This window comes from Coregonus clupeaformis, unplaced genomic scaffold, assembly GCF_020615455.1.
Source record: "Coregonus clupeaformis isolate EN_2021a unplaced genomic scaffold, ASM2061545v1 scaf0078, whole genome shotgun sequence".
Classification (NCBI taxonomy): Eukaryota; Metazoa; Chordata; class Actinopteri; order Salmoniformes; family Salmonidae; genus Coregonus; species Coregonus clupeaformis.
The window spans coordinates 545,196-561,790 of record NW_025533533.1 but is presented as its reverse complement, the minus strand read 5'-3'; the positions used below and the strand labels follow the sequence as shown (position 1 = coordinate 561,790).

The window sequence follows — 16,595 nt, the reverse complement described above, 5'->3', positions numbered from 1 at the left end:
TAATGCTGTGTTCCTCTGCTCAAACATTGGAACAAAATCAATGGGCATGTGCTCTGAACACCCAGGTTTTCGAAGGTTCTGTTTTCCCTGACTGTCTAACTTTTATTGGATTGTTAGTTCTCAAAGATGGTTTTATAAACAATGTATATAGATCAATATATTTTCTGCAAATGTAATTTAATTTGTCACATGCTTCGTAGATAACAGGTGTAGACTAACAGTGAAATGCTTCCTGATGGGTCCTTTTCCAACAACGCAGAGTAAAAATAACATGGCTATATACAGGAAGTACCAGTACTGAGTCAATGTGTAGGGGTACCAGGTAATAACATGGCTATATACAGGAAGTACCAGTACTGAGTCAATGTGTAGGGGTACCAGGTAATAACATGGCTATATACAGGAAGTACCAGTACTGAGTCAATGTGTAGGGGTACCAGGTAATAACATGGCTATATACAGGAAGTACCAGTACTGAGTCAATGTGTAGGGGTACCAGGTAATAACATGGCTATATACAGGAAGTACCAGTACTGAGTCAATGTGTAGGGGTTCCAGGTAATAACATGGCTATATACAGGAAGTACCAGTACTGAGTCAATGTGCAGGGGTACCAGGTAATAACATGTCTATATACAGGAAGTACCAGGTAATAACATGGCTATATACAGGAAGTACCAGGTAATAACATGGCTATATACAGGAAGTACCAGTACCGAGTCGATGTGTAGGGGTACCAGGTAATAACATGGCTATATACAGGAAGTACCAGGTAATAACATGGCTATATACAGGAAGTACCAGGTAATAACATGGCTATATACAGGAAGTAGCAGGTAATAACATGGCTATATACAGGAAGTACCAGTACCGAGTCGATGTGTAGGGGTACCAGGTAATAACATGGCTATATACAGGAAGTACCAGGTAATAACATGGCTATATACAGGAAGTACCAGGTAATAACATGGCTATATACAGGAAGTACCAGGTAATAACATGGCTATATACAGGAAGTACCAGGTAATAACATGGTTATATACAGGAAGTACCAGTACCGAGTCGATGTGCAGGGCTACCAGGTAATTGAGGTAGCTATGTACATATAGGAGGGGTAAAGTGACTAGGCAACAGGATAGATAATAGACAGTAGCAGCAGTATACTGTAGGTAGGGGTAAAGTGACTAGGCAACAGGATAGATAATAGACAGTAGCAGCAGTATACTGTAGGTAGGGGTAAAGTGACTAGGCAACAGGATAGATAATAGACAGTAGCAGCAGTATACTATAGGTAGGGGTAAAGTGACTAGGCAACAGGATAGATAATAGACAGTAGCAGCAGTATACTGTAGGTAGGGGTAAAGTGACTAGACAACAGGATAGATAATAGACAGTAGCAGCAGTATACTGTAGGTAGGGGTAAAGTCACAAGGCAACAGGATAGATAATAGACAGTAGCAGCAGTATACTGTAGGTAGGGGTAAAGTGACTAGGCAACAGGATAGATAATAGACAGTAGCAGCAGTATACTGTAGGTAGGGGTAAAGTGACTAGACAACAGGATAGATAATAGACAGTAGCAGCAGTATACTGTAGGTAGGGGTAAAGTGACTAGGCAACAGGATAGATAATAGACAGTAGCAGCAGTATACTGTAGGTAGGGGTAAAGTGACTAGGCAACAGGATAGATAATAGACAGTTAATAGACAGTAGCAGCAGTATACTGTAGGTAGGGGTAAAGTGACTAGACAACAGGATAGATAATAGACAGTAGCAGCAGTATACTGTAGGTAGGGGTAAAGTGACTAGACAACAGGATAGATAATAGACAGTAGCAGCAGTATACTGTAGGTAGGGGTAAAGTGACTAGACAACAGGATAGATAATAGACAGTAGCAGCAGTATACTGTAGGTAGGGGTAAAGTGACTAGACAACAGGATAGATAATAGACAGTAGCAGCAGTATACTGTAGGTAGGGGTAAAGTGACTAGACAACAGGATAGATAATAGACAGTAGCAGCAGTATACTGTAGGTAGGGGTAAAGTGACTAGGCAACAGGATAGATAATAGACAGTAGCAGCAGTATACTGTAGGTAGGGGTAAAGTGACTAGACAACAGGATAGATAATAGACAGTAGCAGCAGTATACTGTAGGTAGGGGTAAAGTGACTAGACAACAGGATAGATAATAGACAGTAGCAGCAGTATACTGTAGGTAGGGGTAAAGTGACTAGACAACAGGATAGATAATAGACAGTAGCAGCAGTATACTGTAGGTAGGGGTAAAGTGACTAGACAACAGGATAGATAATAGACAGTAGCAGCAGTATACTGTAGGTAGGGGTAAAGTGACTAGGCAACAGGATAGATAATAGACAGTAGCAGCAGTATACTGTAGGTAGGGGTAAAGTGACTAGACAACAGGATAGATAATAGACAGTAGCAGCAGTATACTGTAGGTAGGGGTAAAGTGACTAGACAACAGGATAGATAATAGACAGTAGCAGCAGTATACTGTAGGTAGGGGTAAAGTGACTAGACAACAGGATAGATAATAGACAGTAGCAGCAGTATACTGTAGGTAGGGGTAAAGTGACTAGACAACAGGATAGATAATAGACAGTAGCAGCAGTATACTGTAGGTAGGGGTAAAGTGACTAGACAACAGGATAGATAATAGACAGTAGCAGCAGTATACTGTAGGTAGGGTAAAGTGACTAGGCAACAGGATAGATAATAGACAGTAGCAGCAGTATACTGTAGGTAGGGGTAAAGGGACTAGACAACAGGATAGATAATAGACAGTAGCAGCAGTATACTGTAGGTAGGGGTAAAGTGACTAGACAACAGGATAGATAATAGACAGTAGCAGCAGTATACTGTAGGTAGGGGTAAAGTGACTAGACAACAGGATAGATAATAGACAGTAGCAGCAGTATACTGTAGGTAGGGGTAAAGTGACTAGGCAACAGGATAGATAATAGACAGTAGCAGCAGTATACTGTAGGTAGGGGTAAAGTGACTAGACAACAGGATAGATAATAGACAGTAGCAGCAGTATACTGTAGGTAGGGGTAAAGTGACTAGGCAACAGGATAGATAATAGACAGTAGCAGCAGTATACTGTAGGTAGGGGTAAAGTGACTAGACAACAGGATAGATAATAGACAGTAGCAGCAGTATACTGTAGGTAGGGGTAAAGTGACTAGACAACAGGATAGATAATAGACAGTAGCAGCAGTATACTGTAGGTAGGGGTAAAGTGACTAGACAACAGGATATATAATAGACAGTAGCAGCAGTATACTGTAGGTAGGGGTAAAGGGACTAGGCAACAGGATAGATAATAGACAGTAACAGCAGTATACTGTAGGTAGGGGTAAAGTGACTAGACAACAGGATAGATAATAGACAGTAGCAGCAGTATACTGTAGGTAGGGGTAAAGGGACTAGACAACAGGATAGATAATAGACAGTAGCAGCAGTATACTGTAGGTAGGGGTAAAGTGACTAGGCAACAGGATAGATAATAGACAGTAGCAGCAGTATACTGTAGGTAGGGGTAAAGTGACTAGGCAACAGGATAGATAATAGACAGTAACAGCAGTATACTGTAGGTAGGGGTAAAGTGACTAGACAACAGGATAGATAATAGACAGTAGCAGCAGTATACTGTAGGTAGGGGTAAAGTGACTAGGCAACAGGATAGATAATAGACAGTAGCAGCAGTATACTGTAGGTAGGGGTAAAGTGACTAGGCAACAGGATAGATAATAGACAGTAGCAGCAGTATACTGTAGGTAGGGGTAAAGTGACTAGGCAACAGGATAGATAATAGACAGTAGCAGCAGTATACTGTAGGTAGGGGTAAAGTGACTAGGCAACAGGATAGATAATAGACAGTAGCAGCAGTATACTGTAGGTAGGGGTAAAGTGACTAGACAACAGGATAGATAATAGACAGTAGCAGCAGTATACTGTAGGTAGGGGTAAAGTGACTAGACAACAGGATAGATAATAGACAGTAGCAGCAGTATACTGTAGGTAGGGGTAAAGTGACTAGACAACAGGATAGATAATAGACAGTAGCAGCAGTATACTGTAGGTAGGGGTAAAGTGACTAGGCAACAGGATAGATAATAGACAGTAGCAGCAGTATACTGTAGGTAGGGGTAAAGTGACTAGACAACAGGATAGATAATAGACAGTAGCAGCAGTATACTGTAGGTAGGGGTAAAGTGACTAGACAACAGGATAGATAATAGACAGTAGCAGCAGTATACTGTAGGTAGGGGTAAAGTGACTAGACAACAGGATAGATAATAGACAGTAGCAGCAGTATACTGTAGGTAGGGGTAAAGTGACTAGACAACAGGATAGATAATAGACAGTAGCAGCAGTATACTGTAGGTAGGGGGTAAAGTGACTAGACAACAGGATAGATAATAGACAGTAGCAGCAGTATACTGTAGGTAGGGGTAAAGTGACTAGACAACAGGATAGATAATAGACAGTAGCAGCAGTATACTGTAGGTAGGGGTAAAGTGACTAGACAACAGGATAGATAATAGACAGTAGCAGCAGTATACTGTAGGTAGGGGTAAAGTGACTAGACAACAGGATAGATAATAGACAGTAGCAGCAGTATACTGTAGGTAGGGGTAAAGTGACTAGACAACAGGATAGATAATAGACAGTAGCAGCAGTATACTGTAGGTAGGGGTAAAGTGACTAGACAACAGGATAGATAATAGACAGTAGCAGCAGTATACTGTAGGTAGGGGTAAAGTGACTAGGCAACAGGATAGATAATAGACAGTAGCAGCAGTATACTGTAGGTAGGGGTAAAGTGACTAGACAACAGGATAGATAATAGACAGTAGCAGCAGTATACTGTAGGTAGGGGTAAAGTGACTAGGCAACAGGATAGATAATAGACAGTAGCAGCAGTATACTGTAGGTAGGGGGTAAAGTGACTAGACAACAGGATAGATAATAGACAGTAGCAGCAGTATACTGTAGGTAGGGGTAAAGTGACTAGACAACAGGATAGATAATAGACAGTTAAGCAGCAGTATACTGTAGGTAGGGGTAAAGTGACTAGACAACAGGATAGATAATAGACAGTAGCAGCAGTATACTGTAGGTAGGGGTAAAGTGACTAGACAACAGGATAGATAATAGACAGTTAGCAGCAGTATACTGTAGGTAGGGGTAAAGTGACTAGACAACAGGATAGATAATAGACAGTAGCAGCAGTATACTGTAGGTAGGGGGTAAAGTGACTAGGCAACAGGATAGATAATAGACAGTAGCAGCAGTATACTGTAGGTAGGGGTAAAGTGACTAGACAACAGGATAGATAATAGACAGTAGCAGCAGTATACTGTAGGTAGGGGTAAAGTGACTAGACAACAGGATAGATAATAGACAGTAGCAGCAGTATACTGTAGGTAGGGGTAAAGTGACTAGACAACAGGATAGATAATAGACAGTAGCAGCAGTATACTGTAGGTAGGGGTAAAGTGACTAGGCAACAGGATAGATAATAGACAGTAGCAGCAGTATACTGTAGGTAGGGGTAAAGTGACTAGACAACAGGATAGATAATAGACAGTAGCAGCAGTATACTGTAGGTAGGGGTAAAGTGACTAGGCAACAGGATAGATAATAGACAGTAGCAGCAGTATACTGTAGGTAGGGGTAAAGTGACTAGACAACAGGATAGATAATAGACAGTAGCAGCAGTATACTGTAGGTAGGGGTAAAGTGACTAGACAACAGGATAGATAATAGACAGTAGCAGCAGTATACTGTAGGTAGGGGTAAAGGGACTAGACAACAGGATAGATAATAGACAGTAGCAGCAGTATACTGTAGGTAGGGGTAAAGTGACTAGACAACAGGATAGATAATAGACAGTAGCAGCAGTATACTGTAGGTAGGGGTAAAGTGACTAGGCAACAGGATAGATAATAGACAGTAGCAGCAGTATACTGTAGGTAGGGGTAAAGTGACTAGACAACAGGATAGATAATAGACAGTAGCAGCAGTATACTGTAGGTAGGGGTAAAGTGACTAGGCAACAGGATAGATAATAGACAGTAGCAGCAGTATACTGTAGGTAGGGGTAAAGTGACTAGGCAACAGGATAGATAATAGACAGTAGCAGCAGTATACTGTAGGTAGGGGTAAAGTGACTAGACAACAGGATAGATAATAGACAGTAGCAGCAGTATACTGTAGGTAGGGGTAAAGTGACTAGGCAACAGGATAGATAATAGACAGTAGCAGCAGTATACTGTAGGTAGGGGTAAAGTGACTAGACAACAGGATAGATAATAGACAGTAGCAGCAGTATACTGTAGGTAGGGGTAAAGTGACTAGACAACAGGATAGATAATAGACAGTAGCAGCAGTATACTGTAGGTAGGGGTAAAGTGACTAGACAACAGGATAGATAATAGACAGTAGCAGCAGTATACTGTAGGTAGGGGTAAAGTGACTAGACAACAGGATAGATAATAGACAGTAGCAGCAGTATACTGTAGGTAGGGGTAAAGTGACTAGACAACAGGATAGATAATAGACAGTAGCAGCAGTATACTGTAGGTAGGGGGTAAAGTGACTAGGCAACAGGATAGATAATAGACAGTAGCAGCAGTATACTGTAGGTAGGGGTAAAGTGACTAGACAACAGGATAGATAATAGACAGTAGCAGCAGTATACTGTAGGTAGGGGTAAAGTGACTAGACAACAGGATAGATAATAGACAGTAGCAGCAGTATACTGTAGGTAGGGGTAAAGTGACTAGACAACAGGATAGATAATAGACAGTAGCAGCAGTATACTGTAGGTAGGGGTAAAGTGACTAGGCAACAGGATAGATAATAGACAGTTAGCAGCAGTATACTGTAGGTAGGGGTAAAGTGACTAGACAACAGGATAGATAATAGACAGTAGCAGCAGTATACTGTAGGTAGGGGTAAAGTGACTAGACAACAGGATAGATAATAGACAGTCAGCAGCAGTATACTGTAGGTAGGGGTAAAGTGACTAGACAACAGGATAGATAATAGACAGTAGCAGCAGTATACTGTAGGTAGGGGTAAAGTGACTAGACAACAGGATAGATAATAGACAGTAGCAGCAGTATACTGTAGGTAGGGGTAAAGTGACTAGACAACAGGATAGATAATAGACAGTAGCAGCAGTATACTGTAGGTAGGGGTAAAGTGACTAGACAACAGGATAGATAATAGACAGTAGCAGCAGTATACTGTAGGTAGGGGTAAAGTGACTAGACAACAGGATAGATAATAGACAGTAGCAGCAGTATACTGTAGGTAGGGGTAAAGGGACTAGACAACAGGATAGATAATAGACAGTAGCAGCAGTATACTGTAGGTAGGGGTAAAGTGACTAGACAACAGGATAGATAATAGACAGTAGCAGCAGTATACTGTAGGTAGGGGTAAAGTGACTAGACAACAGGATAGATAATAGACAGTAGCAGCAGTATACTGTAGGTAGGGGTAAAGTGACTAGACAACAGGATAGATAATAGACAGTAGCAGCAGTATACTGTAGGTAGGGGTAAAGTGACTAGGCAACAGGATAGATAATAGACAGTAGCAGCAGTATACTGTAGGTAGGGGTAAAGTGACTAGACAACAGGATAGATAATAGACAGTAGCAGCAGTATACTGTAGGTAGGGGTAAAGTGACTAGACAACAGGATAGATAATAGACAGTAAGCAGCAGTATACTGTAGGTAGGGGGTAAAGTGACTAGACAACAGGATAGATAATAGACAGTAGCAGCAGTATACTGTAGGTAGGGGTAAAGTGACTAGGCAACAGGATAGATAATAGACAGTAGCAGCAGTATACTGTAGGTAGGGGTAAAGTGACTAGACAACAGGATAGATAATAGACAGTAGCAGCAGTATACTGTAGGTAGGGGTAAAGTGACTAGACAACAGGATAGATAATAGACAGTAGCAGCAGTATACTGTAGGTAGGGGTAAAGTGACTAGGCAACAGGATAGATAATAGACAGTAGCAGCAGTATACTGTAGGTAGGGGTAAAGTGACTAGACAACAGGATAGATAATAGACAGTAGCAGCAGTATACTGTAGGTAGGGGTAAAGTGACTAGACAACAGGATAGATAATAGACAGTAGCAGCAGTATACTGTAGGTAGGGGGTAAAGTGACTAGACAACAGGATAGATAATAGACAGTAGCAGCAGTATACTGTAGGTAGGGGTAAAGTGACTAGACAACAGGATAGATAATAGACAGTAGCAGCAGTATACTGTAGGTAGGGGTAAAGTGACTAGACAACAGGATAGATAATAGACAGTAGCAGCAGTATACTGTAGGTAGGGGTAAAGGGACTAGACAACAGGATAGATAATAGACAGTAGCAGCAGTATACTGTAGGTAGGGGTAAAGTGACTAGACAACAGGATAGATAATAGACAGTAGCAGCAGTATACTGTAGGTAGGGGTAAAGTGACTAGACAACAGGATAGATAATAGACAGTAGCAGCAGTATACTGTAGGTAGGGGTAAAGTGACTAGACAACAGGATAGATAATAGACAGTAGCAGCAGTATACTGTAGGTAGGGGTAAAGTGACTAGACAACAGGATAGATAATAGACAGTAGCAGCAGTATACTGTAGGTAGGGGTAAAGTGACTAGACAACAGGATAGATAATAGACAGTAGCAGCAGTATACTGTAGGTAGGGGTAAAGTGACTAGACAACAGGATAGATAATAGACAGTAGCAGCAGTATACTGTAGGTAGGGGTAAAGTGACTAGACAACAGGATAGATAATAGACAGTTAAACAGTAGCAGCAGTATACTGTAGGTAGGGGTAAAGTGACTAGGCAACAGGATAGATAATAGACAGTAGCAGCAGTATACTGTAGGTAGGGGTAAAGTGACTAGACAACAGGATAGATAATAGACAGTAGCAGCAGTATACTGTAGGTAGGGGTAAAGTGACTAGACAACAGGATAGATAATAGACAGTAGCAGCAGTATACTGTAGGTAGGGGTAAAGTGACTAGGCAACAGGATAGATAATAGACAGTAGCAGCAGTATACTGTAGGTAGGGGTAAAGTGACTAGACAACAGGATAGATAATAGACAGTAGCAGCAGTATACTGTAGGTAGGGGTAAAGTGACTAGGCAACAGGATAGATAATAGACAGTAGCAGCAGTATACTGTAGGTAGGGGTAAAGTGACTAGACAACAGGATAGATAATAGACAGTAGCAGCAGTATACTGTAGGTAGGGGTAAAGTGACTAGACAACAGGATAGATAATAGACAGTAGCAGCAGTATACTGTAGGTAGGGGTAAAGTGACTAGACAACAGGATAGATAATAGACAGTAGCAGCAGTATACTGTAGGTAGGGGTAAAGTGACTAGACAACAGGATAGATAATAGACAGTAGCAGCAGTATACTGTAGGTAGGGGTAAAGTGACTAGACAACAGGATAGATAATAGACAGTAGCAGCAGTATACTGTAGGTAGGGGTAAAGGGACTAGGCAACAGGATAGATAATAGACAGTAGCAGCAGTATACTGTAGGTAGGGGTAAAGTGACTAGACAACAGGATAGATAATAGACAGTAGCAGCAGTATACTGTAGGTAGGGGTAAAGTGACTAGACAACAGGATAGATAATAGACAGTAGCAGCAGTATACTGTAGGTAGGGGTAAAGGGACTAGACAACAGGATAGATAATAGACAGTAGCAGCAGTATACTGTAGGTAGGGGTAAAGTGACTAGGCAACAGGATAGATAATAGACAGTTAATAGACAGTAGCAGCAGTATACTGTAGGTAGGGGTAAAGTGACTAGACAACAGGATAGATAATAGACAGTAGCAGCAGTATACTGTAGGTAGGGGTAAAGGGACTAGGCAACAGGATAGATAATAGACAGTAGCAGCAGTATACTGTAGGTAGGGGTAAAGTGACTAGACAACAGGATAGATAATAGACAGTAGCAGCAGTATACTGTAGGTAGGGGTAAAGTGACTAGACAACAGGATAGATAATAGACAGTAGCAGCAGTATACTGTAGGTAGGGGTAAAGGGACTAGGCAACAGGATAGATAATAGACAGTAGCAGCAGTATACTGTAGGTAGGGGTAAAGTGACTAGACAACAGGATAGATAATAGACAGTAGCAGCAGTATACTGTAGGTAGGGGTAAAGTGACTAGGCAACAGGATAGATAATAGACAGTTAATAGACAGTAGCAGCAGTATACTGTAGGTAGGGGTAAAGTGACTAGACAACAGGATAGATAATAGACAGTAGCAGCAGTATACTGTAGGTAGGGGTAAAGTGACTAGACAACAGGATAGATAATAGACAGTAGCAGCAGTATACTGTAGGTAGGGGTAAAGGGACTAGACAACAGGATAGATAATAGACAGTAGCAGCAGTATACTGTAGGTAGGGGTAAAGTGACTAGACAACAGGATAGATAATAGACAGTAGCAGCAGTATACTGTAGGTAGGGGTAAAGGGACTAGACAACAGGATAGATAATAGACAGTAGCAGCAGTATACTGTAGGTAGGGGTAAAGGGACTAGACAACAGGATAGATAATAGACAGTAGCAGCAGTATACTGTAGGTAGGGGTAAAGTGACTAGACAACAGGATAGATAATAGACAGTAGCAGCAGTATACTGTAGGTAGGGGTAAAGTGACTAGACAACAGGATAGATAATAGACAGTAGCAGCAGTATACTGTAGGTAGGGGTAAAGTGACTAGACAACAGGATAGATAATAGACAGTAGCAGCAGTATACTGTAGGTAGGGGTAAAGGGACTAGACAACAGGATAGATAATAGACAGTAGCAGCAGTATACTGTAGGTAGGGGTAAAGTGACTAGACAACAGGATAGATAATAGACAGTAGCAGCAGTATACTGTAGGTAGGGGTAAAGTGACTAGACAACAGGATAGATAATAGACAGTAGCAGCAGTATACTGTAGGTAGGGGTAAAGTGACTAGACAACAGGATAGATAATAGACAGTTAATAGACAGTAGCAGCAGTATACTGTAGGTAGGGGTAAAGTGACTAGGCAACAGGATAGATAATAGACAGTAGCAGCAGTATACTGTAGGTAGGGGTAAAGTGACTAGACAACAGGATAGATAATAGACAGTAGCAGCAGTATACTGTAGGTAGGGGTAAAGTGACTAGACAACAGGATAGATAATAGACAGTAGCAGCAGTATACTGTAGGTAGGGGTAAAGTGACTAGACAACAGGATAGATAATAGACAGTAGCAGCAGTATACTGTAGGTAGGGGTAAAGGGACTAGGCAACAGGATAGATAATAGACAGTAGCAGCAGTATACTGTAGGTAGGGGTAAAGTGACTAGACAACAGGATAGATAATAGACAGTAGCAGCAGTATACTGTAGGTAGGGGTAAAGGGACTAGGCAACAGGATAGATAATAGACAGTAGCAGCAGTATACTGTAGGTAGGGGTAAAGGGACTAGACAACAGGATAGATAATAGACAGTAGCAGCAGTATACTGTAGGTAGGGGTAAAGTGACTAGACAACAGGATAGATAATAGACAGTAGCAGCAGTATACTGTAGGTAGGGGTAAAGTGACTAGGCAACAGGATAGATAATAGACAGTAGCAGCAGTATACTGTAGGTAGGGGTAAAGTGACTAGACAACAGGATAGATAATAGACAGTAGCAGCAGTATACTGTAGGTAGGGGTAAAGTGACTAGACAACAGGATAGATAATAGACAGTAGCAGCAGTATACTGTAGGTAGGGGTAAAGTGACTAGACAACAGGATAGATAATAGACAGTAGCAGCAGTATACTGTAGGTAGGGGTAAAGTGACTAGACAACAGGATAGATAATAGACAGTAGCAGCAGTATACTGTAGGTAGGGGTAAAGTGACTAGACAACAGGATAGATAATAGACAGTAGCAGCAGTATACTGTAGGTAGGGGTAAAGTGACTAGACAACAGGATAGATAATAGACAGTAGCAGCAGTATACTGTAGGTAGTGGTAACGGGACTAGACAACAGGATAGATAATAGACAGTAGCAGCAGTATACTGTAGGTAGGGGTAAAGTGACTAGACAACAGGATAGATAATAGACAGTAGCAGCAGTATACTGTAGGTAGGGGTAAAGTGACTAGACAACAGGATAGATAATAGACAGTAGCAGCAGTCCCACTCTACTGAAGCAACAAAACATTGATGCCTTTCAGTATAAAATGCAGGTGAAATGGTTTAAAATGCAGATTATTTGATTGTCTGTGTTTTGAAGATGCAGATTTATGAAAGCTAACGGGAGCCCTGTTTGTCTCAAGTTATTTCACCCCTGACCTCTAACCTCTGTGTATGACCTTTAACCTCTAGGTATCAGGACCAATCTGCTGGACTCAGAGGAACACACCTGTTTTACCTGCAAACAGTCTGACGTCTCACCTGACGCTCTCATCGCTAACAAGTTCCTACGACAGGTACACACTTACAGAGACAAACCACACACACACACACACAATCGCACACAGTCAGTCAGTCACTAAATAATACACACTATTGCTTTATTTATTCATTAAAAATGTCTCTCTCTCTCTCTCTCTCTCTCCCCCCTCCCTCTCTCTGCCGCTCTCTCTCTCTCTCTCTCTCTCAGGCAGTGAATAACTTTAAGAATGAGTCTGGTTACACCAAACAGCCACGAAACAAAACCCTGCACCAGTCTGCCCCACCCCCAGCACGGCCTCAGCCATTCAGAACCCTCGGCTCGAGACAGCAGGACCCGCTATTGGCCAACGCTCGCCAGCAGGACCCGCTTTTGGCCAACGCTCGCCAGCAGGACCCGCTATTGGCCAACGCTCGCCAGCAGGACCCGCTATTGGCCAACGTTCGCCAGCAGGACCCGCTATTGGCCAACGCTCGCCAGCAGGACCCGCTATTGGTTAACACCTCTCGACCCCCAGTCTCCCTCACCCCTCCTTCTGTCACCCTGACACAAGCCCCGCCCATTCAGACCCCACCGATTGGACCACCTGAGGTGTCAATCACTCCTGACCCCGCCCCTGAACCACACCGGGCGGAGCCACAGCACTTGGCCAAACAGAACGAGCCACCGCCGCCGGGGTGAGTTGCCGTGACTACGGACGCCACACAGACACACATCTCAACTGTTGGTGACTGATTGATTAACTGACTGATTCATTGGTGTTTTTTTTTTGTAGTGAGATGGAAGCGGGGCCTTACATGATGTCCGAGCCACCAATCAGATCAGCCGACAGCGGACCTCAGGTAAGACACCCTGCTACTAAACTCAGCAAAAAAAGAAACGTCCCTTTTTTCAGGACCCTGTCTTTCAAAGATAATTAATCCAAATAACTTCAAAGATCTTCATTGTAAAGGGTTTAAACACTGTTTCCCATGCTTGTTCAATGAACCATAAACAATTAATGAACATGCACCTGTGGAACGGTCGTTAAGACACTAACAGCTTACAGACGGTAGGCAATTAAGGTCACAGTTATGAAAACTTAGGACACTAAAGAGGCCTTTCTACTGACTCTGAAAAACACCAAAAGAAAGATGCCCAGTGTCCCTGCTCATCTGCGTGAACGTGCCTTAGGCATGCTGCAAGGAGGCATGAGGACTGCAGATGTGGCCAGGGCAATAAATTGCAATGTCCGTACTGTGAGACGCCTAAGACAGAGCTACAGGGAGACAGGACGGACAGCTGATCGTCCTCGCAGTGGCAGACCACGTGTAACAACACCTGCACAGGATCGGTACATCCGAACATCACACCTGCGGGACAGGTACAGGATGGCAACAACAACTGCCCGAGTTACACCAGGAACGCACAATCCCTCCATCAGTGCTCAGTGGTGTGTCACAGCATCATCGGACTGAGCTTGCTGTCATTGCAGGCGATCTCAACGCTGTGCGTTACAGGGAAGACATCCTCCTCCCTCATGTGGTACCCTTCCTGCAGGCTCATCCTGACATGACCCTCCAGCATGACAATGCCACCAGCCATACTGCTCGTTCTGTGCGTGATTTCCTGCAAGACAGGAATGTCAGTGTTCTGCCATGGCCAGCGAAGAGCCTTGCAGGTGCCTTGGTGGAAGAGTGGGGTAACATCTCACAGCAAGAACTGGCCAATCTGGTGCAGTCCATGAGGAGGAGATGCACAGCAGTACTTAATGCAGCTGGTGGCCACACCAGATACTGACTGTAACCCCCTTTGTTCAGGGACACATTATTCCATTTCTGTTAGTCACATGTCTGTGGAACTTGTTCAGTTTATGTCTCAGTTGTTGAATCTTGTTATGTTCATACAAAATATTTACACGTTAAAGTTTGCTGAAAATAAATGCAGTTGACAGTGAGAGGACGTTTCTTTTTTTTTGTGCTGAGTTTAGTTGTCTTAGAGGCTACATAAGGCTCTTATGACCTGTCATCACCTGTCATAGCCTCTGTAGATTCTAAGACGCACTATAATATGTTTCGTTCCCATTTTTTAAAACCTGTATCTCATTTGCATTTCCTAAAATGTCCCTGTATATTTTCCTGAGCCCTCTCTCTGATTTGGTTCCTCAGGGCTACCACATGCCTCTGATTGGTCACCCTCCGCCCCTAAGGCCCTCCCACCCATCAGGTCCACCTCCGCAGCCCTCCCATTCCCACAGAGGAGGACCCAGACCACCCTGGGACAGGTAGCACACTGATCAAAACAGGACTACTGTAGAATACAGGACTATAACATGTAGTGGTCAACTGATCAAAACAGGACTACTGTAGAATACAGGACTATAACATGTAGTGGTCAACTGATCAAAACAGGACTACTGTAGAATACAGGACTATAACATGTAGTGGTCAACTGATCAAAACAGGACTACTGTAGAATACAGGACTATAACATGTAGTGGTCAACTGATCAAAACAGGACTACTGTAGAATACAGGACTATAACATGTAGTGGTCAACTGATCAAAACAGGACTACTGTAGAATACAGGACTATAACATGTAGTGGTCAACTGATCAAAACAGGACTACTGTAGAATACAGGACTATAACATGTAGTGGTCAACTGATCAAAACAGGACTACTGTAGAATACAGGACTATAACATGTAGTGGTCAACTGATCAAAACAGGACTACTGTAGAATACAGGACTATAACATATACAGTGGGGGAAAAAAGTATTTAGTCAGCCACCAATTGTGCAAGTTCTCCCACTTAAAAAGATGAGGGGCCTGTAATTTTCATCATAGGTACACGTCAACTATGACAGACAAATTTAGATTTTTTTTCTCCAGAAAATCACATTGTAGGATTTTTACTGAATTTATTTGCAAATTATGGTGGAAAATAAGTATTTGGTCACCTACAAACAAGCAGGATTTCTGGCTCTCACAGACCTGTAACTTCTTCTTTAAGAGGCTCCTCTGTCCTCCACTCGTTACCTGTATTAATGGCACCTGTTTGAACTTGTTATCAGTATAAAAGACACCTGTCCACAACCTCAAACAGTCACACTCCAAACTCCACTATGGCCAAGACCAAAGAGCTGTCAAAGGACACCAGAAACAAAATTGTAGACCTGCACCAGGCTGGGAAGACTGAATCTGCAATAGGTAAGCAGCTTGGTTTGAAGAAATCAACTGTGGGAGCAATTATTAGAAAATGGAAAACATACAAGACCACTGATAATCTCCCTCGATCTGGGATCCCACGCAAGATCTCACCCCGCAGAACCACACGGGGGGACATAGTGAATGACCTGCAGAGAGCTGGGACCAAAGTAACAAAGCCTACCATCAGTAACACACTACGCCACCAGGGACTCAAATCCTGCAGTGCCAGACGTGTCCTCCTGCTTAAGCCAGTACATGTCCAGGCCCGTCTGAAGTTTGCTAGAGTGCATTTGGATGATCCAGAAGAGGATTGGGAGAATGTCATATGGTCAGATGAAACCAAAATAGAACTTTTTGGTAAAGACTCAACTCGTCGTGTTTGGAGGACAAAGAATGCTGAGTTTCATCCAAAGAACACCATACCTACTGTGAAGCATGGGGGTGGAAACATCATGCTTTTGGGGCTGTTTTTCTGCAAAGGGACCAGGACGACTGATCCGTGTAAAGGAAAGAATGAATGGGGCCATGTATCGTGAGATTTTGAGTGAAAACCTCCTTCCATCAGCAAGGGCATTGAAGATGAAACGTGGCTGGGTCTTTCAGCATGACAATGATCCCAAACACACCGCCCGGGCAACGAAGGAGTGGCTTCGTAAGAAGCATTTCAAGGTCCTGGAGTGGCCTAGCCAGTCTCCAGATCTCAACCCCATAGAAAATCTTTGGAGGGAGTTGAAAGTCTGTGTTGCCCAGCGACAGCCCCAAAACATCACTGCTCTAGAGGAGATCTGCATGGAGGAATGGGCCAAAATACCAGCAACAGTGTGTGAAAACCTTGTGAAGACTTACAGAAAACGTTTGACCTGTGTCATTGCCAACAAAGGGTA

At 42.8% G+C, this 16,595-nt stretch overlaps 1 protein-coding gene across 1 annotated transcript in view; it reads left to right on the top strand.

Annotated features, from left to right (window-relative positions):
• Window positions 1–16,595, top strand: part of LOC121557041 (E3 ubiquitin-protein ligase RBBP6) — a 51,283-nt gene that overhangs the window by 23,602 nt on the left and 11,086 nt on the right. Inside the window, exons 10-13 of the mRNA XM_045213100.1 lie at window positions 12,455–12,558; window positions 12,732–13,198; window positions 13,297–13,363; window positions 14,669–14,784. Of these exons, the coding sequence (XP_045069035.1) occupies window positions 12,455–12,558; window positions 12,732–13,198; window positions 13,297–13,363; window positions 14,669–14,784 (754 nt within the window). The remainder of the gene's footprint in view (window positions 1–12,454; window positions 12,559–12,731; window positions 13,199–13,296; window positions 13,364–14,668; window positions 14,785–16,595) is intronic.